Source organism: Palaemon carinicauda, chromosome 38 (genome assembly GCF_036898095.1).
Source record: "Palaemon carinicauda isolate YSFRI2023 chromosome 38, ASM3689809v2, whole genome shotgun sequence".
NCBI classification, from domain to species: Eukaryota; Metazoa; Arthropoda; class Malacostraca; order Decapoda; family Palaemonidae; genus Palaemon; species Palaemon carinicauda.
In genome coordinates this window covers 22,032,065-22,058,990 of record NC_090762.1, presented here as the reverse complement: position 1 = coordinate 22,058,990, position 26,926 = coordinate 22,032,065, and the positions used below count along the sequence as shown (strand labels likewise).

General features: G+C 41.5%; 1 protein-coding gene across 3 annotated transcripts in view; it reads left to right on the top strand.

The window, feature by feature from the left end:
- The window catches only part of ZC3H3 (Zinc finger CCCH domain-containing protein 3), a 58,431-nt gene that overhangs the window by 18,149 nt on the left and 13,356 nt on the right, over positions 1-26,926 (top strand). For all 3 annotated transcript variants that reach the window (XM_068361930.1, XM_068361929.1, XM_068361928.1), the window contains exons 2-4: positions 2,764-4,803; positions 9,519-9,637; positions 9,895-10,096. In XM_068361930.1, coding sequence (XP_068218031.1) covers positions 2,765-4,803; positions 9,519-9,637; positions 9,895-10,096 — 2,360 coding nt within the window. In that variant the 5' untranslated portion in view covers position 2,764. The remainder of the gene's footprint in view (positions 1-2,763; positions 4,804-9,518; positions 9,638-9,894; positions 10,097-26,926) is intronic.

Genomic DNA, 26,926 nt, shown 5'->3' with positions numbered 1-26,926 from the left:
GCGGTTTTCCGCCACAGAGGCTTGTATCTTTCCTCCAACAAAGATCTACAGGACATCCTTAGGTCTTTTGAGACCTCTAAGGAACGTCGGTTGTCCACTCCAGGCTGGAATCTAGACGTGGTCCTAAGGTTCCTGATGTCATCTAGATTTGAACCGCTCCAATCAGCCTCTTTCAAGGACCTCACATTAAAAACTCTTTTCCTCGTATGCCTAGCAACAGCTAAAAGAGTAAGTGAGATCCACGCCTTCAGCAGGAACATAGGTTTCACATCGGAAACGGCTACATGTTCCTTGCAGCTCGGTTTTTTGGCTAAAAACGAGCTTCCTTCACGTCCTTGGCCTAAATCGTTCGAGATCCCTAGCCTATCCAACTTGGTGGGTAACGAGCTGGAGAGAGTACTTTGCCCAGTCAGAGCTCTTAGGTACTATCTGAAAAGGACAAAACCCTTACGAGGACAATCAGAAGCCTTATGGTGTGCTGTTAAGAAGCCTTCGCTACCAATGTCTAAGAACGCAGTTTCTTACTACATCAGGCTTCTGATTAGAGAAGCTCATTCTCATATGAAGGAAGAAGACCTTGCTTTGCTGGAGGTAAGGACACATGAAGTGAGAGCTGTGGCTACTTCAGTGGCCTTCAAACAGAACCGTTCTCTGCAGAGTGTTATGGATGCAACCTATTGGAGAAGCAGTCAGTGTTCGCATCATTCTATCTCAAAGATGTCCAGTCTCTTTACGAGAACTGCTACACCCTGGGACCATTCGTAGCAGCGAGTGCAGTAGTAGGTGAGGGCTCAGCCACTACATTCCCATAATCCCATAACCTTTTTAACCTTTCTCTTGATTACTTTTATTGTTGTTTTTGGGTTGTACGGTCGGCTAAGAAGCCTTCCGCATCCTGGTTGATTTGGCGGGTGGTCAATTTTTTCTTGAGAAGCGCCTAGGTTAGAGGTTTTGATGAGGTCCTTTAGTATGGGTTGCAGCCCTTTATACTTCAGCACCTAAGAGTCGTTCAGCATCCTAAGAGGACCGCTACGCTCAGTAAGGAAGACGTACTTATTAAAGGCAGAGTAATGGTTCAAGTCGACTTCCTTACCAGGTACTTATTTATTTTATATTGTTATTTTGAATAACTAATAAAAATGAAATACGGGATACTTAGCTTCTTTGTTAACATATATACTGGTCTCCACCCACCACCCTGGGTGTGAATCAGCTACATGATCATCGGATAAGATTAATATTGAAAAATGTTATTTTCATTAGTAAAATAAATTTTTGAATATACTTACCCGATGATCATGATTTAAAGGACCCGCCCTTCCTCCCCATAGAGAACCAGTGGACCGAGGAGAAAATTGAGGTCTTGTTGACAAGAAGTACTTGAGTACCTGACCACAGATGGCGCTGGTGAGTACACCCCCACCTGTATAGCGATCGCTGGCGTATCCCGACCGTAGATTTCTGTCGGGCAACGGAGTTGACAGCTACATGATCATCGGGTAAGTATATTCAAAAATTTATTTTACTAATGAAAATAACATTTTTCTAACTATACAAACCTTAGCTATTTATACAAACTTGCCCGCCAGCCCTATCTCCCTTGAAGTCCTACCTCCAAGCAAAATGAGCTAAATCACAGGTGTGTGAGTGGGAGTGGTAGCAAGCTACCCCCCCCCTACCCCCCGCTAACTAGTGGTGTGGGTAGTTAACCCTCACTAAATTTTAATGGCTCGTCATTTCAGCTCCGCCGAAAGTATAACCCCTAATAAATAGCTAAGGTTTGTATAGATAGGAAATACACAAATTATCTATGAATTTGTCATATGAGAGAACTATGGTTTGAATTCCTGCCTCATCCACCCCACAAGTTTTAGATGTAGGTAAAAGTGGCCACTCAGTTAGCTGATAAGTGGGTGAAGCTTCCCTGCTGCCTACTGTACCGACACCTCGTTATAATTTTAACTTTTTATTTTTCCAGCTTTGCTGAAATTGTGCTCCTATTAAAGGTCTTATGTTTGTGTAGATGGGAAAAAAAAACAAATTACTTTTACGATTTGTGATTTTATATTTAACTAGACACAGACAATATGTTTTATGGATGTAGAAATTTAGCATAATAAATTCATTTGATATTTGAACTAATCCATGGTCCCTTTTGTTATGAGTAACCAGAAATTAATTTCTTTACATTTTAATTGCTACACATAAAACCCTGCTAGCACAGACATTTTACCATGCATTTTTCATTATTGTTTCTTTGATGTCAAAATTTTTTTCATAGAGAAAAGTTTCATTTACAACAATAACAATATTGCTTCTTCATACATACTGTAATTGCAATTAGTAGGTAAAATGTAAAAGTGATAATTTTGTCAGCCTATATGAAATTTTTTATGATTACCGCCCTTCAATATTATTGTTATTTTAAAGGCTTACATGGTTAATAAGATGAAACAGTGTACATCATGACTGTAACTGGGTGTGGGACATGGTAGCTTTATACTTTATTCATAGTTTAATATTTAATATCATACAGATAATAGACTATGTGGAGTTTTTAGTGTCTGATATTTTATATGTTAAATTGTATTACAGTATTAATTATTTGTTTTCATATGTAAATATTAATTCTTTACTGTATATATTTTGTACAATTCATATGATAACATTATCAGATAATGTGTATACTTTTTTATGAAGGTACCGTATTGATATTTGGTTATTGCAGTTTGAATAAGCTTTAATAAGTTCTTTATTTTCCAGGATGGGAAGTATGGACAACAGAGAGGACAAGAAGAATATACACTTTAATCCAGACTTTATAGCCAGGAGAAGTGAAACTCAAGTGAAATCCAAGTTTCATGTGAATCCAGCATTTTTTCAGAAGTCTGGATCTCACAAAGTATTTTTGCAGCCAGTGCAACAGAATTTAACATCAACAGGGGATAGCTATGTGCTAAGTAAATCATTTCATCAGAATTCATCGCCACCCAAGCCAGTGCAAAATTTATTGAGTACGATACAAACATCCTCATCTATTAATCCTGTAAATCTTGAATCTTACCATGCTGGAAGTTCTTCAAATGTAGTGTATAACCAAGGAAACCAAAGACCTGTGTTTGTAAATAGCCAATGTGGTTACTCTAATTATACCCCACAGTCTCAGGTATCATATGTAAATTCAACAAAGCCATCTTTATATTCATGGAGAACTAATCCTTTTTCTTTGCCAAACACTCGTATACCTGTTGATTCCTCTAGTTCTTCTAGTTTCAGGTACCAGTGCCAAAGCAGAGTTAAAGATAATGTATCCAAATTTGATGGGAATGTATCTGAATTGGCAAAAAGTAAATTCAAAGTTGATAACAGGACAGGTGCCTGTAACGTTGAAAGAACTAAACAGGGGTTTGAGAAATATTGTATTATCAGAGAAAGTGAAAAAGCAAATATAAATGTATTGGAAAAGGCAAACAGCAAGAGCTCTGTGAAGGCTAAAAGTTTGGGACCATGTAGGACTGTAAATAATGTTAAGAAAGAATTTTTTAAAGATAAAGTAAAGAAAATTAATGATAGTTTACCATTTGCTAAAAGTAAGGGTGCATATTCTTTATCAAATGTGAAACTTTGCATAGATAAACCTAATTCAAGTTCAGTGACTAGCAAATCTATTGTTTTAAATCCCACTTACAATCATAAAAATTTTACATTAGTCACAAAGGAACCATCTCATTTTGCTGAAGTTAATGCAAATGGTTTTACTGAAAATCTTGCAAAGTCTCAGTTTGAAAGCAACCCCAGGACTTCACCAGTCAAAAGTTCAAATATACTTATAAATCCTATTCTTTTAAAGTCATTGTCAAGTAGTGATAAGGTTGATATTTTAGCAATTGCTTCTAAATCTAGTCCAAAGAAGATGGTGCCTTCGTTATCCTCAGTTGATTCGAAACTAGTAAGCGTGGAGAAACCATCTCTAAGTGCGGTATCTAAGTACAAAGTAATCTCAAAAACAAAACTTGTGCGACGTAGATCGAGGAGTATTTCTAAAACCAAGTTATCAATACCAGCCAAAGAAACAAGACCTGAATGTTTACCTATGGTAAGTTCTCTTTCACTAAAGAAAGAAGGATCGCACATCACTCTTTGCCGTCCTTCACCTGTGTTTCCAACTAGAACTCATAGCATTTTAGCTAAGAACCACCTTAAGAGACGCTACGCAGTGTTATCAAGAAACAAGTTAGTCAGGCGGTTATCAGGATCATCTTCATTGACTGATGATACACTTGAGAGACCAAAGTATACCATTAAGACAAATACAAAGCTTGTGAAGAGGTATTCAGCTTCTGTGCTTAAATCTGTTAAATACTCATCGAAGGTGCAGAATTGTATAATAGACAATGAAACAAAGAAAAACTACATGGTCTTATCTAAAACTAAACTAATTAGGAGGAAGTCTAATGTTGGAGTTTTGAAGGCCAGAACATTGAAAGATGTGAACAAATTAAACACAAGAACAATTATACGCCGGCATAAGCTGGTTCGTAATGTACCCATCAAGTCTGGGAAAGTTTCTTTGGTAAAAAATTTGGATACAAAAGGGATGAGAAGAATTAACACAAAGTACAAAATAGAAAACAGAGGGGGTAGTTTGTCTGCCAAGCAAAAAGCAGCCAAAGGCATTGTTTCAAAGTATAGAATTAACCGATTGAAAGTGGACTCTCCTGCTTTAAAAAGAACTAGTAATAAAAGGTTCACCTGGGTATCGACCACGCAAAAAACAAATAATCTTCAAGGAACTAAAAAGAGGTAAGAAGTCATTATATTATTTCGTCATTGTAGTTGTTTATCCAATGCTTACGTTTGTTCTATTTTGTAATAGAAAGTAATCAGGAAAAACTACTAATTAGGGTTCATTGAAGTAACAAGGAATTTATGGAATTTGATATTTTGTCTAACATGCCATTGTACCGTAATGTTCATAATCAACTTGTATTAATTGTCTTGTTTCTTTGTTGAATTTGTGATATTTGCCTTTCATTATGTTCCTTACCACAATATCAAGATTAAAAAGACATTACTTAAAACAAGAACATCTTCAATTTAATAAAGATTGATTTTCAAAATGTTATAAACCAGTTTACAGTAGCAAATCAATATCATTGTTAATACAATACATACAGCACACTAAGTCTTTCGATAGATAAAATTTTTACTGATAAAAATTTGCACATAAATTTTAAGAATAATGGAGAAATGAAAATTATATTTATTTTCTTTATTTCCTAATAAGCAAATTCAAGTAAAAAAAAGTTACAGGAAATGGCTTAGCATGAGGTATAATGTCACGTGTTTAAAAACTTTTTCCTTCAATATAGGGTTATGTCTATTTCTCCGCTGTGATAGTCATTGAATTGCTAACAAGGTAGTTGGTAATGAGTGGCACAAGGGGGAAGTCTTGCCTGCCCACCTGTCAAAGAATATAGCAACCATTATTGTCTTTTGTCGCAACAGATATTTGCATAATGTTGCACTGCTTCCTTGAGCATTGGATCTTTTCTTGCATTCATTTGTGATAGGTGTTGGTTTTTCTTGTGAGCCCTCTCATATATAAGTGGAAATGCAATGAAAGGTAAGCATGGGGTAAAGTTACTTTTTTTCGTATTAGGATAAAAACCTTCGAATCTCGTGTTGTTTACCTTTCTAAAGGGGTGACTGTAAGCAAACCCCCTTTTTGGATGGTTGCTCTTTCTCCTCTGATCAGCAAGATGATCAGCTCACATGGTAACTTCTCTTGCATTGTGGTAGTTTCTCAGCCCCAGCTGGTAAAAGAAGGAAGTGTCCAGACACTTCCTTCTGGAGTGGTGAGGCTGCTTGCTTGCAGGTATAACTTTTGTTACCATGTAATTCTGCCATCTCAATGAAGAGCTCAGAAGTCTAGCTCTGTCAGTAGTCTTCTGGTTTATCTGTCGGTGTGCTATGATTCAGGAATTTGGCAGCCACAATGTCCTTCCCAAGTTGCTTCAGTGACTCCATCGCCAGGAGCGTTCATGCTCGCCATTTTGGTATCTCCTCGATCTAGACTCACCTCGGGTTTTTTCGATAATATTAGCTTGTCCTGTCTCTCTCCAGGAGACAGTGCTCCAGGACTGAAACAGTTTACCCACCTTTTGCCACAGTCCAATACAGTAATCATGTTCAATTGGTAACCCAGCTGCATGACCAGACAGAAATAGAGGATAGATTTATGCTGATAAAACATTGAATTTTCATTTTGCCCCTCACAAACAAGAATCTTTGGCTCAATGGTAACAATGCCCTCTGAAACTTCCTGCATTATTAGAGAACTCTTTCAACACGGACTTCACATCAACGATTGCTCTCCATAATTGTTGGAATCATCACTGGTAAACAACCAGTGATTGCTCTACCCTCAGGTTTCAGTAGATTAGGAAACATTGGAGGATCTTGTTTGGTGACTGAGTGATGATTCCCTCTTCAGGGGAGTTCCACTTGAACCTCATCTCTTGGGATCCTGCCATTCACAGACAAATCCAAGGTGGGTAGGGCACACCTGGGAGTGCATAAACACCTGAGGACTTTCACCAAAGTAAAGCACCTTATAACCTACTGGAAGTCCAAGCAATGGTTTTTGCTATCTTTTTAACAGGATTTGATAAGTCATTCAGTAGCATTGACAAAAAACAATTTGACATTTGGGACTTGGGTCTGCAAGCAAAGGAATACTGTTTCCCAGACATTTTGCATTTGGGTAAAGGATGTGCACACCAAGGCAGCTGACATGATAGATCTGTATGCAAGATCCATTCTAACTATAGAAGTGTTATAGCACACACACTCAATCACCAGGGGGTCTTTGTGGCATCGGGGACTTCCTCACTTTTGTGCATGGTAGAAAGGCTTTTTATACTGGATATTACCATTGAAGGACACGCTTGCCTCCCTATTTATCCAGAAATCTTGTTGTAGAACATCTTCCAGTATGTTGCTCTCCCATTCCAGGGACGTCAGCAGCATTCATGTCACCTTCTAACACGCATGTTCCCCTAGATATCTTAGCCTTTCTACATGCTTATTTGGTCAATAGTTGATAGACGATATTGGTTTTAGGTTACCTCGACGACCCCCATGTGCCACACGCCAGATGGCATCCGGATTTGCTGATCCTCCTCCTCTAAGTGCTGATAGAACTACCCCTTTTCTGCAAGTAGGTAGTAGGTTGGCTAGGGCACCAGACACCCATGAGACACTACTTCTAGATACTGTAGTTATTGGTCCTTTGACTTGCCAGACAGTACTACATTGGATCCCTCTCTCTGGTTACAGCAAATTTTTTCTTTGCTTACACAGACAGTATACCAAATAGTCTGGCCTATTCTTTCCACATTCTCCTCTGTCCTCATACAACTGACAACACTGAGATTACTAAACAGTTCTTCACTCAAGGGGTTAACTACTTCACTGTAATTGTTCAGTGGATGCTTTCCTCTTGGTAAGGGTAGAAAAGACTCTTTAGCTGTGGTAAGCAGCTCTTCTATGAAAAGGACACTCCAAAATCAAAACATTGTTCTCTAGTCTTGGGTAGTGCCATAGCCCCTGTACCATGGCCTTCCACTGTCTTGGGGTGAGTTCTCTTGCTTAAGTGTACACTCAGGTACGTTATTCTATCTTATTTCTCTTCCTCTTTTTTTTTTTTTTCTTTTAAAGATTTTATAATTTATGTATGTAAGATATAATTTAATGTTGTTACTGTTCTTGTAGTTTCTTTATTTCCTTGTTTCATTTCCTCACTCAGGCTATTCTTCCCTTAGGCTTATAGCATCTTGCTTTTCTAACTAGGGTTGTAGCTTAGCTAGTGATAATAATAATAGTAGTAGTAGTAGTATTGTAGAAGGGATACTTGGCTGGGCAGAGCCCCTTTGCAATCAATTGCGATTCTCCTCATCGTCCTTTGCCGAAGAAGCTCCGCTCAATCACTGTGGTAAAAGGCTGTCACCCAGTTCTTAGCTAGACCTCTGAAAAGTCTGGACCTTTTTCCCTTCAGACCTTTTTTCCTCCCCAGGAACTCAAGCCCCTCGGGGATCTTGCCCGAGCTGCATTACGGGATGGCGTACCACGTGACATTTTGTATGTCACGAGGCATTCTTAATGGGGGATGGCCTTCCGCTCTCTTTTTCTAAATTTTATGTCAAAGAGCCATCTTCTAGCCTGCACGACTTCAATCTTATGTCCCTTTCCATCTCTTCCTTACAAGCTGGGGCCAGAATAACTTTCCTCTCTCTTGTAATGACAAAGCAATGCTTATCATAGATCTGGGGTCCCCTTGCAGAGCATCAAAATATGAAAAGGTAAAGATAGATTTCCAAGAATATTACTACTTCTGACTATTGTACCTTTATTTGCACTGATCCAAGGAGAATCCTAAAGTATCATCTTGGTTCGAGCAATGAAGTCAGGGATATTAGATCTACCCTAACCTTTAGGAAGAACCTGTCAGTTAGACTAGTCTTGAAGGGAGGAATCTGGTACAATAGACAACCCCTGTTGCCCACTAACCACAGGAGTTTCCCTACAGGTACCTGGTTAATCCTATAGCTGGTCCTGTGGCAGCTGCTCATTGTGTGGCAAACCTAGCTTCCTCATGGGACAAGTAGCATCTTCTCCAGGTTAACGGTTGCAACATAAGTCTTGAAGGAGAAGTAAAATGTCTGGTTGTTCTCATCGCCCTTTTTCCCCTCTTTAGGGTGAAGCAGTCACTCTGTTATATGCTGGATCTAATGCTAGATGCAGGCAACCCTCATAACAGTAATTTTTTTTTACAGACGAGTTTTATATTGAAATACTTCCCCATCTTCCTAGGCAAAGGGGATTATGGATGAAATGTAAGCAACCCATTTCTCATAATGATCATACATTTAAACACCATATTCGTATGGATATAAGTTCTTCCATGACCAACTACCATTATCTTTGTAGAGAGACCTTGCCTAACACCTACAATATCTGCATGATCAGGTTGTTAGGAGGTTAGCAGGAGTCATTATGTTTGCTCTTCCCCAAGACCAAAGTGCATTGACATTTCCTGGGTTAGTGAACCAGTCAGATTGGTTTTAGGGATTTCCTCCCTCCAAAGGATGCTTATCTTATTAAAGATCGAAAGTTTGTATTACACACAGAAACAATTTCCAAATTTTAAAAGTAATTCATGTTTTTCCTAACTACAAACCTTAGACTTTTAAGGTTTACTACCTGCCTCAATCACCCCGGAAGTCCTAAGTCAAGGTCAAAGTAAAGGGTAAAGGTTATCTTACATGGTGCCACCCAACAGGCAACTATGTTTACCTTGTTTGTTAGAAGTTCAATTGGCCGTTCCAGCTTCATTAAATTAAAGGACTCGGTTTTGCATTGTTTAGAAAAATACAAATTACCTTTTTAAAAAATCATATTCCCCATTTTTATGCAAATGAATAGCATCTAATGTACTTTGATTTGTATACACACAGAGTTTCAAATAGTTTCTCAGACCGCTTTGTAAATATTGGTGGAATTTTATACAAAGCTACAAAGACTTCACTTCATAAGCAAATAACGAAGGAGAAGATGATTAACGTCACTGAAAAAGGTAGGCAATAACTGATATGGTTATTTTGTAATTTTGACTACTGGGAAAATTAATCTTATACAGAACTGTTTTTGTGGTAAGAGTATTCGCTAATTTATATATCTCTGTAATCAGATAACTTGTACATTATGTTGTAGTTTTTTAATGTTGGCTGTTGTTCTGTGTATTTGAAATATTTATGATTTATTGCCTAATATTTACATTTTTGGGCAATACAATTGCCATGACTTATGATATTTTCATTTTACTCTTTGCAGGCTCAAAATGCATTTTAAAATTACATGGCAACCAATACAGTGTAAGTGCTGGTGGTCGGACTCTGACTCGAATAGAGAGCAAACCCTCATCTACATCCACACCCCTGTTATCGAGGGTTCATATTGGTGGTCTGACTTACTCATGCACCAAAACTGGCCATTATGAACTAACCAAGGCTCATCAAGCTAGAGCAGTTTTAAGGTACAGTGCACTCGTTCTTTCACTAAATTGTATTTATATTTTTAAACGTTTTTATATCTATGATTCTCCCCTAATACTTTTCGTCCAGAAGCCCGATTTAAATGACACTCATAAAATTTTAATTTTCAAAAATTGTCCAAATTTCTTTAGCTTCAACAAATCCATGGACTTAACAAAGGAATAGAGCTGTCTAGCAGTAAGTGGGAAGAAGATCAGGTTGCCATATTAATATGATTTTACGTTATCTTCATTGAATGCATCGAATGAATTTCTTTTATTTCTTGAAGGAAAAGTGGTTTTGGTTAACCAGAATTTTGGTTTGTGAGCTGTCTCCCAAAAAGAATTAAAATCATAAACTGAGGTACCGCATTTGTTACTGCTCCCCTTTATAGATTCTATTGTATCTGTATCGGTGACACATGAGAGGATTTTATGATTTTTTTCTACCTTTGGTTATCGTTTTCAATGCTACATGTTGCCAAAACCCAATTTTTCAATATTTAACTTAGCCGGTGATTATAATAGCTGCAACTCTGTTGCTCGACAGAAAACTCTAAGGAAAAATTCGCCAGCGATCGCTATACAGGTTGCGGGTGTGCCCAACAGCGCCATCTGTCGTCCAAGTACCCAGTACTCAATGTAAACAAAGAACTCAATTTTCTCTCTGTCGTGCTCCCGACAAGACGTGCTTATTCGCTGTTGCTAACTGGATTTGTTTTCACAACTAATTGGTGAAGTACACTATTCTAGTTTTGAGCTTTCGCTGTGCAGACTTTTTCTTCACAATTCCTTGAACTCTTTTTGATTACGGATTCTTTGTTGATGACTTTTTGATAGTTTTTGAATTCCCCTTTGACCAATTCAAAATGGCTGACCCTTCACAAGTCCCAAAATTTAGGAAGTGCAATGCTAGGGACTGTTCAAGGCGTCTTCCGAAGACCTCTATCGACCCTCACACTGTTTGTTCCAATTGTCGGGATAAAACCTGTCAATTGGAAGATCGATGTGAGGAGTGCGTTGGGCTTTCGGAATTCAATTTTATCGAATTCCAAAAATATACACGTAGGCTAGAGAGAGATAGAGTTAGGAGAAGTTCCTCTCGTTCTATTGACATTTCCTCTCCTCATGCCCCACAACCTATTCCTTCCCCTGTAGTGGTTGCTCCTAATCCCCCTTCTGGCACTCAGGAACCTTCGATGGCTGATATGATGCGTGCCATCCAAGCTCTGGGTGAGAGAGTTGAGTCACTGGCTAGTGACCGTAATCAGCTCATGGCGGATGTCAAGGAGCTGAAGTGTAAAAGTGCAGTGGGAAGTGATAAAGTGAGTGATAGTGTTGTGGATAGTGTTGCGCTTGAGGGTTCGTCTGTTCGTGCCTGTCGTCCTCCTAGTCCGGGATCTCTTGCAAGCTCCCAAGTCCAGGGGAGAAGCAATGTCGTACGACAAATGGGTTCGAGAGGCTTTAATCAGCGAACAGACGTTCCCTCCGTGGTTTCGGGCGTATCTACCCAAGATCGCCCCTACCACACAAAGACGAGAGAGCCCATTTATACCTTGTCTGCGGAAGAGGTTTCTCGCAAGAAACCATGGACCAAGGTCTCACGACCGTTAAAGCGCAAGTCGGTCCCTTTCGCGCAAGTCCAACGGCCCAGCTGTAGCCACTGGGTCAGTTCGGACTCGCTGCAGTCATCCGATGACTGCTCACCTCCTAAGAGAGGTAAAGCGGTACCGCTTCAGACAGTTACACCGTCTGTCTCCGCACCTGCTCCTGTAGACCCTAAGTGGTCTTTACTGCAAGACATGCAGTCGCAACTCACGTCGCTTATGCAGGACTTTCGTGCGGAGAAGGTTGCTGCCGCACCAGTAGCTAGTGCAGCTCCTTGCCTACAACCACCCACACGATCGGTTGTGCGTCCTGGGGACGCTGAGGTAACCTTCTCACGCACTCCAGTTGAGAGAGTTCCGCCACCCATGCGTTCCAGTGTGATCTGCCAGCCGCATGTTGACGTTCAGCGACGCACGGAGGTATCCGTTGACGTCCGTGAGGTTCAACAACCGTCAGAGTTGTTTTGTTTTGACGCGGTGCGTCAACCTCCGCAACCCAGTGTGGTTGCCACTGCGCACCCACATCAGTCTAGACAGTCTGGAGTAGACGCTGTGCGTCCCCGCGCTGCTATGGTTGTTGCCAGCTCACAGACTGGGCAACAGTTCCATGACGTTGCGTCCGGCTCAGTCACGCATGCACCCGTGCGGCCGGACTCAGCCAACCAGCCGTTACCCACTCCGTTGCCGTTCCCTCATCAGTTATCGGATGAGGGACTTTCTGATGATGATGGTGCTGCACATGAAGATGAACCACACTCAGAACTGGACGAGCCCAAGTCTACGCAACCCTCTTTGGACTTTAGGAAAGTTTTGGCCCTGTTCAAAGAGATGTTTCCGGACCAGTTTGTGTCTGTAGCTCCGCGTTCGCCTCTGTCAGAGTTTGTTTTAGGCATGCCGTCAACTGCTCCTGCCTTTACTAGACTCGTCCTCGCACGCTCGTCCAAGAGAGCTTTGCGAGTGATTGGAGAATGGCTGCAGTCCAAAAAGAGTCTAGCGAAGACAGCTTTTACGTTTCCCCCTGCTAGACTCGCCTGCTAGACTCGCCATGCGTCTGGTATGCCACGGGAGAAGTTCTCGGCTTGGGAGTTCCTGCCTCTGCCCAGGGCGACTTCTCAAGTCTTGTAGACTCTCCCCGCCGCCTAGCCATGAGACGCTCGAAGATATGTTGGTCATCTTCGGACCTGGACCACCTTTTGAAAGGGATATTTAGAGCCTTCGAGGTATTCAACTTCTTAGACTGGTGTCTAGGAGCTCTAAGCAGTAAGATCTCTCCGACGGAGAAGGAGACTTCCTTGCTCATTATGTCCTGCATGGACAAGGCCATACGTGATGGGTCAAATGAGCTTGCTGCATCCTTTGTGTCCGGAGTCCTTAAGAAGCGTGAAAACCTGTGTTCATTCCTTTCAGCTGGAGTTACACCATGCCAGAGATCCAAACTTCTGTTTGCTCCTCTTTCTAAGTGCCTTTTTCCAGAGGACCTGATTAAGGAGATTGCTGCTTCTTTGATACAGAAGGATACTCATGATCTTGTTGCGTCCTCTGCTCGCAAAGCTACCCCTTTGCCTACCTTGTCAGCGAGACCAAGGATGGACACTCCAGCGTCACGTTTTATTCCGCCCTTTCGTGGCAGAGCCTCCAGCAGAGGAGGTGCTCGTGCCGAAGGGAGACGTGGAAAGAAGAAAGGAACCAAGTCCTTTAAGGGCAGAGTCTGACTGCCAACTTCTTCAGACAGCAGTGGGAGCCAGACTCAAGAACTTCTGGCAGACCTGGGAAAAGAGAGGCGCAGATGCACAATCTGTGAAGTTGCTCAGAGAAGGGTACAAGATCCCGTTTGTACGAAAACCCCCTCTAGCAACGTCCCCCATCGATCTCTCTCCCAGGTACAGAGAGGAAGACAAGAGACGGGCATTGAAACAGGAAGTGTCTCTCTTACTAGAGAAGGGAGCGGTAGTCAAAGTCCTGGACCATCAAACCCCGGGATTCTACAACCGTCTCTTCTTGGTGTCCAAGAAGACAGGAGGGTGGAGGCCGGTGCTAGACGTCAGTGCGCTGAACGTCTTTGTCACAAAGCAGACGTTCTCCATGGAGACCACAAAGTCGGTTCTAGCAGCGGTCAGAAGGGAAGACTGGATGGTCTCGTTAGACCTAAGGGACGCCTACAGTGAACCCTCGTTTATCGCGGTAGATAGGTTCCAGACCCGGCCGCGATAGGTGAAAATCCGCGAAGTAGTGACACCATATTTACCTATTTATTTAACATGTATATTCAGACTGTTAAAACCTTCCCTTGTATGTAGTACTGTTAACAAACTACCCTTTAATGTACAGAACACTTAATGCATGTACTAACGTACCCTAAACTAAAACAGGCACAAATATTAAAGGCAACTTTATATCATGCGTTTCCTAAACACGCCAAAAAGCACGATAAAAAATGGCAACCAATGTTTTGTTTACGTTTATCTCTGATTATAATGAAGAAACAAACGCATTTACACATCTGTGTATAGGTTAGTTTTTGCATTGATTATATTGATTATTCAGTACAGTATGTTGATTTGGTTATTAATAATGTTTTACCTTAATTTTTCTTAGGACTTCCAAATGAAATGTTTTTCTTTATGGCGCCGCCTGAAACGACGGCGTCATAAAGTACGCTCAGTAAACAAACTAAGGAATTTAACGTGCATGATGAAAGTGATAAATAATGATATTACAGTAAAAGCCTTTATAAAATATGTTATTACAAATATTATTTACCGTATCTATATAAAATCATACATACGTAGCAAAGCAGGAAAACAATCTACGAGAGAGAGAGAGAGAGAGAGAGAGAGAGAGAGAGAGAGAGAGTTGTTTTACATACGTAAATGTAAATTTTAAACAAAAAAAAAATAGCCCCATTTCATATAAAATAGATTACAAATATTTTACTTTATCATATTACAGTAGTCTGTATAATACTGTAAAGTTCAGTACAGTATGTTGTTGTTATAGTCGTGGCGATGAAATCCTCACGAAACAAAAACACGCCATTTGATTACAACAGCTGATTCATTCTCTCTCTCTCTCTCTCTCTCTCTCTCTCTCTCTCTCTCTCTCTCTCTCTCTCTCTCTCTCTCTCTCTCTCTCTTCGTGTTATACAATACTTACATTTAGATGAAGAAACTAAAATTAGTTTTCTTAGTGTCAATTAAATAGAAACGAAAAAATTAGGCTGAGTCTACATCCATTTCAATCATAGCTAAAAATACGGCATCCGATTTCATTAGCAAACCACTATTTTTTGGGAAATATCATTTTATTCTAGAAAATTACCACTCTTTAAATAGTTAATTGCACATTAAGAAAGAGTGTACTTTTGTTTTTAAATTTCGGGTGTGTTTTAAAAATCGAGTATTGTTGACTTCTTTTTGTTTTACTTTTGGCTGTGATTAGATCAGCTGTTATCTAGCTGCCGCTCTTGAGTGTGTACGAATACACTAACAAAGTATCGTTTATACCATTTCTTAACTTATTCAAACTGTCTACAGTATACAGTTGATATTACATAAGCACCAATGTGTTATAACCTATCAAATTTTTTTGTTTATTACATTCAAACCCCTCTCCATCTCTCTCTCTCTCTCTCTCTCTCTCTCTCTCTCTCTCTCTCTCTCTCTCTCTCTCTCTCTCTCTCTCTCTCTCTCTCTCTGTGGGCTACTTTTCACTACCTCCCATTCCTTACCTCTCTCTATCTCTCTAACAAATGATATCTTTGTTGCTCCTCAAAGTTTCATTTATATTGAAAATCAGTCAGGATTCAATTTTCCTTACTTTCTCCAATCTCGCACCATCGGTCACATCGCGGTATTTTCGATATTTCCGGAAAATCCGCGATATATGTATATGCATGGGTTATGAAAAAAATCCGCGAAGTGGTGAATCCGCGATGGTCGAACCGCGAAGTAGCGAGGGTTCACTGTACTTCCACGTCCCCATCCACCCGGACTCCCAACCTTTTCTGAGATTCGTTTACGAAAAGGTTGTCTACCAGTTTCAAGCCCTGTGCTTTGGCCTAAGCACAGCTCCTCTTGTGTTTACGAGGCTGATGAGGAATGTAGCCAAATTCCTTCATTTAGCGGACATCCGAGCCTCCCTCTATTTGGACAACTAGCTTCTCAGAGCTTCTTCCAGTCGTCGCTGTCTGAAGGATCTAAAGTGGACTCTAGATCTGACCAAGGAATTGGGTCTCCTTGTCAATATGGAAAAGTCACAAGTGGTCCCATCCCAAACTATTGTGTATTTAGGGATGGAGATTCACAGTCTAGCTTTTCGGGCTTTTCCGTCGGCCCCCAGAACAAGCCAAGCCCAGTTATGTATCCAGAACATACTGAAGAAGGAACGATGTTCAGTCAGGAAGTGGATGAGTCTGATAGGGACGCTATCATCCCTGGAACAGTTCGTAGCATTAGGAAGACTACACCTCCGTCCTCTTCAATATCACCTAGCATTTCACTGGAAAAAGGACAAGACGCTAGAAGCGGTCTCGATCCCCATTTCCAAGAAGATGAAGTCTTGCCTGGCATGGTGGAAGGACAGTATCAACCTCAGAGAGGGTCTGCCCCTGGCTGTTCAGACTCCCAACCACGTTCTCTTCTCGGACGCATCGGACGTAGGCTGGGGCGCGACATTAGACGGTCGGGAATGCTCGGGAATATGGAACTCGAGTCAAAGGACAATGCATATCAACTGCAAGGAGCTACTGGCAGTACATCTGGCCTTGAAAAGCTTCAGGTCTCTCCTTCAAGGCAAAGTGGTGGAGGTGAACTCGGACAACACCACGGCTTTGGCGTACATCTCCAAGCAAGGAGGGACCCACTCACTGACGCTGTACGAGATCGCAAGGGACCTCCTCATCTGGTCAAAAGGTCTAAACATATCGCTAATTACGAGGTTCATCCAAGGCAACTTGAATGTCATGGCAGATTGTCTCAGTTGGAAGGGACAAATTCTTCCAACAGAATGGACCCTCCACAAGGATGTATGCAAGAGTCTTTGGGCCACCTGGGGCCAGCCGACCATAGATCTCTTCGCAACCTCGATGACCAAGAGGCTCCCAATTTATTGCTCACCAATCCCGGACCCAGCAGCAGTTCATATAGATGCCTTTCTCCTAGATTGGTCTCATCTAGATCTATATGCATTCCCTCCGTTCAAGATTGTCAACAAGGTACTGCAGAAGTTCGCCTCTCACGAAGGGACAAGGTTGACGCTAGTTGCTCCCCTCTGGTCCGCGAGAGAATGGTTCACCGAGGTACTTCGATGGCTAGTAGACGTTCCCAGAACACTTCCCCTAAGGGTGGATCTTCTACGTCAGCCACACGTAAAGAAGGTACACCAAGGCCTCCACGCTCTTCGTCTGACTGCCTTCAGACTATCGAAAGACTCTCGAGAGCTAGAGGCTTTTCGAAGGAGGCAGCCAGAGCGATTGCTAGAGCAAGGAGAACATCCACCCTTAGAGTCTACCAATCGAAGTGGGAAGTCTTCCGAAACTGGTGCAAGTCAGTATCAGTATCCTCGACCAGTACCTCTGTAACTCAAATAGCTGACTTCCTCTTATATCTGAGGAAAGAACGATCTCTTTCAGCTCCCACTATCAAGGGTTACAGAAGCATGTTGGTATCAGTCTTCCGTCACAGAGGCTTAGATCTTTCGAACAATAAAGATCTACAGGACCTCCTTAAGTCTTTTGAGACCACGAAGGAGCGTCGTTTGGTTACACCTGGTTGGAATTTAGACGTGGTACTAAGATTCCTCATGTCAGACAGGTTCGAGCCGCTACAATCAGCCTCCCTGAAAGATCTCACCTTAAAGACTCTTTTCCTGGTTTGCTTAGCCACAGCTAAAAGAGTCAGTGAGATTCATGCCTTCAGCAAGAACATCGGTTTCTCATCTGAAACGGCTACATGTTCTCTACAACTTGGTTTTCTAGCCAAAAACGAGCTGCCTTCTCGACCTTGGCCAAAATCGTTCGATATTCCAAGCTTATCGAATATGGTTGGAAATGAACTAGAAAGAGTCTTATGCCCTGTCAGAGCTCTTAAGTTCTATTTAAAATGAACTAAACCTTTAAGAGGCCCGTCTGAAGCTTTATGGTGTTCAGTTAAGAAACCATCTTTGCCTATGTCAAAGAATGCCTTATCCTATTTTATCAGACTGTTAATACGAGAAGCTCATTCCCATCTGAATGAGGAAGACCAAGCTTTGCTGAGGGTAAGGACACATGAAGTTAGAGCTGTCGCAACTTCCGTGGCCTTTAAACAAAATAGATCTCTGCGAAGTATAATGGACGCAACCTATTGGAGGAGCAAGTCAGTGTTCGCGTCTTTTTATCTTTAGGATGTCCAGTCTCTTTACGAGGACTGCTACACTCTGGGACCATTCGTAGCAGCGAGTGCAGTAGTGGGTGAGGGCTCAACCACTACAATTCCCTAATTCCATAACCTTTTTAATCTTTCTCTTGAAATGTTTTATTGTTGTTTTTGGATTGTCCGGAAGGCTAAGAAGCCTTTCGCATCCTGGTTGATTTGGCGGGTGGTCAAAGTCATTTCTTGAGAAGCGCCTAGATTAGGGATTTTGATGAGGTCCTGTTGTATGGGTTGGAACCCTTGATACTTCAGATCCTAGGGGTCAATCAGCATCCTGAGAGGATCGCGAGGCTCCGTAAGGAAGACGTACTTAAAAAGGCAGAGTAATTGTTCAAGTCGACTTCCTTACCAGGTACCTATTTATTTTGTTTTTGTTATTTTGATAACTTCTAAAATGAAATAAAAATTCTTAGCTCATAATAATGTAAACATATAATGCTGGTCTCTACCCACCCCCCTGGGTGTGAATCAGCTATTATAATCACCGGCTAAGTTAAATATTGAAAAATGTTATTTTTATAATAAAATACATTTTTGAATATACTTACCCGGTGATTATAAATTAAAGGACCCTCCCTTCCTCCCCAATAGAGACGCAGTGGACCGAGGAGAAAATTGAGTTCTTTGTTTACATTGAGTACTGGGTACTTGGACGACAGATGGCGCTGTTGGGCACACCCGCAACCTGTATAGCGATTGCTGGCGAATTTTTCCTTAGAGTTTTCTGTCGAACAACAGAGTTGCAGCTATTATAATCACCGGGTAAGTATATTCAAAAATTTATTTTATTATAAAAATAACATAATTCAAGGTAGTCATCAACATCTTGAACCATGGTTTAAGACCTCAATTTCCTCCATGATTTTTGCTGTCATTGCAAGCAAGGGCAGCTGTATAGAGTGGGTCCTTAATCTTATTCAAGTGTGTGAAGTAGTACCCAGGAAAAGGAGAATTCAACATTATAGTATCTATAAAGTAGATGGCCTGGTGTGAATTTATAAATGATTGCATCACCCTTTGGTTCAGAGATTGGATTACAGGGGTCAAATTTGGTGGCAAATATACAAGATAAGTATTTATGTCAGATGATTTGATTTAGAATTTGTAGGAAAAATATCCCTATGAAGATTACCTTTCACAGATGGTATAAAGTGATAGTAGAATCAGTAGGAAAAGTCTGCTGTGACCATCCAAGCATTCTTATGAGTGCTAATACTCAAATTTGCAGAATTTTCTGTTCTTTAAGGTGTCTGGAATTGTCCACAATAGATAATTCTAAGCTGAATGTCTGAGGTACTGATACTCACTGTTATATAGTCTTTATAGTCTTTATTTGGATCTTGGCAGTATCATTCATATCACTGGATTACTGTATTCTGCATACGTATCAGTATCAGCAGACCAGGATTTGCTATGAATATCCTATTGCTTAGGACATGGTAGACTTCAAGAATTAACTATTTCCATTAGAGGAGACTCATGGTTCTGTAAGAATGATTTTTTTATAACATTTTCACCTTTATAGGATGAACTGTACTTTGACATATTTAACAAATATTTACTATATTTTTGTAGCACTTTGTTCATCTCAGCTATTTATATTTCCTTTGTAGATATCCATTGGATTTAGATTTTAAAACCATACTGAGTGGAATAGTCAATTTCTATGTTTCTAGTAACTGCTTCCTATTAGCATTACCCCCAGTTCTTTGGAATTTAATCTTAGGAATAAGCACTACCATATGAGATTTTCACTATCCCAGAAGGCTTACCACTTGTGTACACCTCTTCCATGCTAACTGCCTAGATTATCTAACTTTTAAAAACAAATCTTGGGTACTTACAAATTAGATGCAATGGTCCCATAAGCTAATGTACAATACCAATAACCTTCTTGGAATAGAGAGTTATAATGATAACCACAATACACAAGGTAAAAGTTTATGAATATTTCCTAATTACTGTGTAGAGTTCTATCTTAAATCTATTCCATGATTGGCAGTGCCCTCTCTCTCAGCAGCATGAAGGCAAGTTATTATGTTAGCTTCACATGAGTGTCTGATACAATTAATCTCCTATTTTGCCATAATCTTTGAGGCTGGTGACTTTCCAGCAACTCTCATGAGAGGAGCTAATCCATTTAGCATCTGATATCTCTCACCCAAATTGGCCAAGTATCAGGGTTCTCATGAAAGCCCTAAGTCAAAAGCTGAACAGGTCCAAATTATTTAGAAATGTGCTATGTGATGAAAATATTTTATTGTTGATAATGGAACTCTCTCTTTAAGTAGTGTAACAATAGATTTGTCTAAACATCTATACAATATGCTAATTTGAGTTTTAACTGAAAATGTTAGGAATCTTCTTCAGTCTTCACTTCTTACAAGTTCCATGATGTAGCTACTATGGTTCTTCAACTAGCATTAGTAGCAAAATTTAGAGTGAAGGACTTATATTGCTTTTCAGTTACAAATTGGTAATTTTTTAGGTAGTGATAAGTAGCATGTAATAAGATATATCACATATATCAAAACATGAGTAACTTCAATTAAGTGAAGCTTACAGAAGAGTTCTAAATCTGATAAGGAAATCATAAACTTGTGTACCTGGATTTAGGTTTAGGTAGTGGGTTATAGCTTGAAGTTTCTTATAGAACTCATCATCATTGTATCCTCCTACGCCTGTTGACCCAAAGGGCCTCACTTAGATTTTGCCAGTCGTCTCTATCTTGAGCTTTTAATTCAATACTTCTCCATTCATCAAGTGCTACTTCCCGCTTCATAGCTCTCAGCCACGTAGGCTTGGGTCTTTCAACTCTGCTAGTGCTTTGTGGATCCCAGTTGAATGTTTGGTAAACTAATCTCTCTTGGGAAGTGCAAAGAGCATGCTCAAACCATCTCCATCTACCCCTCACCATGATCTCATCCAAGTATGGCACTCAAGTAATTTCTCTTATAGTTTCATTTCTAATTCTGCCCTGCCATTTAACTCCCAATGGTCTTCTGAGGGCTTTGTTCTCAAATATATTGGATCTATTGGAGATTGTTTCATTGTCATAGGAAAACTCAGGTCCATACAGTAACACCGATCTCACTAAACTGATATACAGTATATAACATGATTTTTATATGTAATTTCAGGCAATTTGATTTCCAAATTTTACTTAACCTAGCATTGTCTGATTTGCTTTTTCAATCTTTAACTTAGCTCCAATTCTATGACCATGTATTGGAGATCATAATCCTTAAATACTGTACTTAAATGATTCTACCTCATTAATCCTTTTTTCTTCCTATGATATTTCATCTTCCATTGCATAATCCGTTCTCATCATCTGTCTTTCTTCTATTTATCTTGAGCCCAACCTCATTGATGTTTCAATATTGTTCTATTAAGTTTTTTTCTTAACAGTTCATTAATACACCAATCTTTGTAATTTTAATGCTACAACTTTTTAAAATGAACCATTTTCCCAAAAGATTCCTAAATCTTGTACAGGAAAGAGAGAAATTAGAATGTCTTCCTCAATGTAGTGGTCATGTAAATGTAACCTAAAGGAATTTTTATTTTTAAATATTTAACTTAGCCAGTGAATATATAGCTGCAACTCTGTTGCTCGACAGGCAAAAAACTGTACAAAAAAAACTCGTTAGCGATCGCTATACAGGTTGCGGGTGTGCCCATCAGCGCCAACTGTCGGCCAGATACCAAACTCCATGTAAACAAAGACTCAATTTTCTCTCTGTCGACGTGTCGACAAGACGTACTTTACTCGCTGTTGAAACCTGGAGTTTTTCCCATCATCTTTGGTGAAGTACTATATTCTGGTTTGAGCTTTCGCAGTGCAGGTGTTTTATCTTCATCTTAAATCTTGAACTCGTTTTGGATAGATTTAATTTTTGGTGACAAAGAGAGTATGGACTTTCTTTGACTTTTAAATGGCCGACCCTTCCCTTAGACGGAAGTGTGTTTAGGCTTTTAGTAATTATAGATTTTCCTCTTCGATTAACTTTCCATTTATAATAAACATAAAAAATAAATTTTAATGTTTTGTTTATATGCGACCTTTCCTGAGAGTAGGCGGTCCTAACTTGGAAACCGAAGTTAATCAACGTTGAGCCCTTTAAATCGTAAATAGCTTTTAAAGAGCTAATGATTTAAAACTTTTTAAATGAAATATTTTATGAAAGAATTTCTTTGAATAGTCTTCGTACTGTTTTCAAAGATGAACTAACGTTTAGTTTATTTATGCTACGCAGTTTGCGCTCTATCGTTACGATAGAGAGAGTGTATCACGGTTTCACTTTGCAGAAAGAGTAAATCGATTCTGATGTTTTGTTCATTCTTCTTTCAAAGCTTAAATGTTTTAAATTCTATTTTAAAGGAACTTTTTAATTGAAAAACCTTTCAGTTTTTTCCTTTGGTCAAATAACATGTTTTTTTGACGAAACGTAATTGGGCTCTTCTCTTAGGTGCGAAATCAAGAGAGAAAGAGAGAGAGATATAGAGACGGAGGGAGAGAGAGGAGAGAAAACGTTCCGTTCAAGCGGGTAACGTTGTTCTCGAGTTACTCTCGTCCCTAGTCTCTGTACGGGGAGAAAGGATAAAACGTTTTTAGTTTTATTCTCGTCCCCAGGCAATGTACGGTGAGAGATTGAAAACGTAGTTTTGAATGAACTAGTGTTTATTCTCTTCCCCAACCACTGAATTTTTTTATCTTAAAAGATGTTTACTGTTTTTTTGCTGGTATTAATGTGCTTGCATTATACGCCTGATTTCGCATTTACTACCTTTTTGATGAGGGTAGAATTGCGTGCTTCAGGTAGAAATCAGTAAAAGTTTCGATTTCAGTGAAATAAGTGCAACACAGAAAATCGTAGTGATAAAGTGATATTGCGCAAAGTGTTACAGTGTTGCGTCTGAGGGTTCGTCTGTTCGTGCCTGTCGTTCACCTAGTCCGGGACCTCTTGCAAGCTCCCAAGCCCAGGGGAGAAGTAATGTCATATGACTTATGGGTTCGAGAGGCCTTGATCAGCGAACAGACGTTTCCCTCTATGGTATCGGGTGTATCTTACCAAGATCTCCCCTACCATAAGGCGAGAGAGACGTTTTTCTCCTCGTCATCCGAAGGCTTTTCGCATAAGAAACCTGTTACAAGGTTTCGAGACCCTTAAGCGAAAGTCAGTCCTTTCAGGACAGGTCCAGCGTCCTGGTTGCAGCCATTAGGACAGCTCTGACCCTATGCAGTCATCGGAAAACTGCTCGCCGCCTAACAAAAGCGTAACACAGACTCCGAGAGTCTTTTTTGTTGGCAAAGTGTTGCGGTCACAGACGTTACCCTCGTCTCTTACCGCAACCATTTCCGTGGATCCTTGATGGGTTGTACGGCAAGACAGGCAGAATATGCTTGCCTCCCTTATGGAAGACTATTCTACCGATTAGTCCGTTGAGTCTAGCCGTTTATCTCATCGATATCCTGGCTTTCAGCCAACCTAACGTTCCTTTTTGCATCCTGTTGACGTTGGCGTAGCTAAGTCACGTCAGTCAGGTTGTTTAGAACCACACTCGATGCGGTCTCGTGTGGATTTTCAGCCACATTTGGACGTTAGGCCTCTTGCTGATGCTCCTGTTGACGTTCAGGACGTTCGCTAACAATCGGAGTTGACTTGTTTTGACGCTGTGCGTCAACCTCCGCATTCTAGAGTTGTTTTGACTGCTCAGTCTAGGCAGTCAAAGCAGTCTCGAGTGGACGCTGTGCGTCCTCACGCACCTGTTGTTGTTGACAGTTCAGTTGTTGACAGTTCACAGACTGTCAAGCAGTTACATGACGTTGCGTCCTGGTCCGCTACTAATGCACCAGTGTGTGTGGACTCTGCTTGTAAAGCATTGCCACCACGATTGGTCTCTCCCTTGCTTGAGACTCAGCTTTTATCGGACAAGGCTCCTTTAGATGTGGAAGTTGCTGTTCCCCCTCCTACTGATATTCCCTTGAGGACTCTGTCAGACGGAGAGGAGCCTAAAGCTGCTTAGCCCTCTATGGACTTTAATTAAATCATGCTGATTTTTAAGGATCTTTGTCCGGATCTTTTTGTAACTGCTGCTCCTCGTTCGTCTAAACGTCAGAGCTTACACTAGGCCTAGCTACTTCGAAGCCGTTGTTTATAAGCTAGTGCTCTCTCGCTCTCCTAGAGAGCTTTACGTTTGCTAGGCGACTGGTTTATCACCAGGAGGAGTTTGGGGGATACAGCCTTTGCTTTCCCTTCTTTTAAACTGGTTTATAGAGCGAGAGTCTGATATGACACGAGAGAAGTTCTCGGCTTGGGAGTTCCTGCCTCTGCCCAGATAGACTTCTCAAATCTCGTAGACTCTCCCTGGCGCCTGGCCAGGAGACGCTCCAAGTTTTTTACAGGTCAACTTCACAGCTGTTTTCGAGCCTTTGAAGTTTTGCTGTACAATTATGTCATGCATAAACAAGGCTTTCAGGGATGGAAAGCGGTACCGCCTCAGTCGCTAACCCCGTCTGTTGCCGCACCTGCTCCCGTAGACCCTAAATGGGCTTTGCTGCAAGACATGCAGTCCAAGCATGCGTCCTTGATAGAGGACTTTAATGCGGAGAAGGTTGCTGCCGAACCTTCTGGCCAACAACCTTCCAACCGGTCGGTTGTGCGTCCTGTTGACGCTGAGGTAACCTTCTCGCGTCTTCCAGTTGAGGTGGTTCCTCCACCGATGCGACCCAGTGTGGGTTGCCAGCCGCACGTTGACGTTAAGCGACGCTCGGAGGTGGTTGTTGACGTTCAGGACGTTCAACAACCATCAGCGGTGACTTGTTTTGACGCGGTGCGTCAACCTCAGCAACCCGGTATGGTGTTGACTGCACAACCCAGACGGTCTAGACAGTCTCGGGTGGACGCTGTGCTTCCTCGCGCACCCATGGTTGTTGACAGTTCACAGACTGTGCAGCAATTCCATGACGTTGCGTCCGGCTCCGTCACGCATGCACCAGTGCGACCGGACTCAGCGAGCCAGACGTTACCCACTCCGTTGCCGTTTCCTCATCAGTTTTCGGATGAGGAACCCTCTGATGAGGACGTTGCTGAACAACAAGACGATCAGCCCCCAGAATAGATCAAGCCCTGCTATCCATCCAGAAGATGCTGAAGAAGGAACGCTGCTCAGTCAGGCTGTGGATGAGTCTGGTGGGGACGCTGTCATCCCTGGAACAGTTTGTATCACTAGGAAGACTACACCTCCGTCCTCTTCAATACCATCTGGCTTTTCACTGGAAAAAGGACAAGACGCTAGAAGCGGTCTCGATCCCGATTTCCGGAAAGATAAAGTCTTGTCTGACTTGGTGGAAGGACAATATCAACCTAAGAGAGGGTCTTCCCCTGGCTGTTCAGACTCCCCACCACGTTCTCATCTCGGACGCATCGGACTTGGGCTGGGGCGCGACACTGGACGGTCGGGAATGCTCAGGTCTGTGGAACTCGAGTCAGAGGAGCATGCATATCAACTGCAAGGAGCCGTTGGCAGTTCATCTGGCCTTGAAAAGCTTCGAGTATCTCCTTCGAGGCAAAGTGGTGGAAGTAAACTCGGACAACACCACGGCCTTGGCGTACATCTCCAAACAAGGAGGTACCCACTCACTGACGTTGTACGAGATCGCAAGGGACCTGCTCATCTGGTCAAAAGGTCAAGACATCTCCCTAGTAACGAGGTTCATCCAAGGCGACTTGAACGTCATAGCAGATTGTCTCAGTCGGAAAGGGCAAGTAATTCCAACCGAATGGACCCTCCACAAGGATGTGTGCAAGAGACTTTGGGCCACTTGGGGTAAACCATCCATAGATCTCTTTGCAACCTCGCTGACCAAGAGGCTTCCAATCTATTGCTCTCCAGTCCCAGACCCAGCAGCAATACATATAGATGCTTTCCTCCTAGATTGGTCACATCTGGATCTCTACGCATTCCCACCGTTCAAGATTGTCAACAAGGTACTGCAGAAGTTCGCCTCTCACGAAGGGACAAGGTTGACGTTAGTTGCTCCCCTCTGGCCCGCGAGAGAATGGTTCACCGAGATACTTCGATGGTTAGTAGACGTTCCCAGAAGTCTTCCTCTAAGGGTAGACCTTCTACGTCAGCCACACGTAAAGAAGGTACTCCAAAGCCTCCACGCTCTTCGTCTGACTGCCTTCAGACTATCGAAAGACTCTCGAGAGCTAGAGGCTTTTCGAAGGAGGCAGCCAGTGCGATTGCTAGAGCAAGGAGAGCGTCTTCCATTAGAGTCTACCAATCGAAGTGGGAAGTCTTCCGAGACTGGTGCAAGTCAGTTTCTGTATCCTCGACCAGTACCTCTGTAGCTCAAATAGCTGATTTTCTCTTATACCTGAGAAAAGGACGATCCCTTTCAGCTCCCACTATCAAGGGCTACAGAAGCATGTTGGCATCGGTCTTCTGGCATAGAGGCTTAGATCTTTCCAACATAAAGATCTGCAAGACCTCCTTAAGTCTTTTGAGACCACCAAGGAGCGTCGTTTGGCTACCCCTGGATGGAATTTAGACGTGGTACTAAGATTCCTCATGTCAGACAGGTTTGAGCCGTTACAATCAGCCTCCCTGAAAGATCTCACTCTTAAGACTCTTTTCCTGTTATGCTTAGCCTCGGCTAAAAGAGTCAGTGAGATTCATGCCTTCAGCAAGAACATCGGATTTTCGTTGGAAAAAGCCACTTGTTCGCTGCAACTTGGTTTTCTAGCCAAAAATGAGCTGCCTTCTCGGCCTTGGCCTAAATCTTTCGATATTCCCAGCTTATCGGA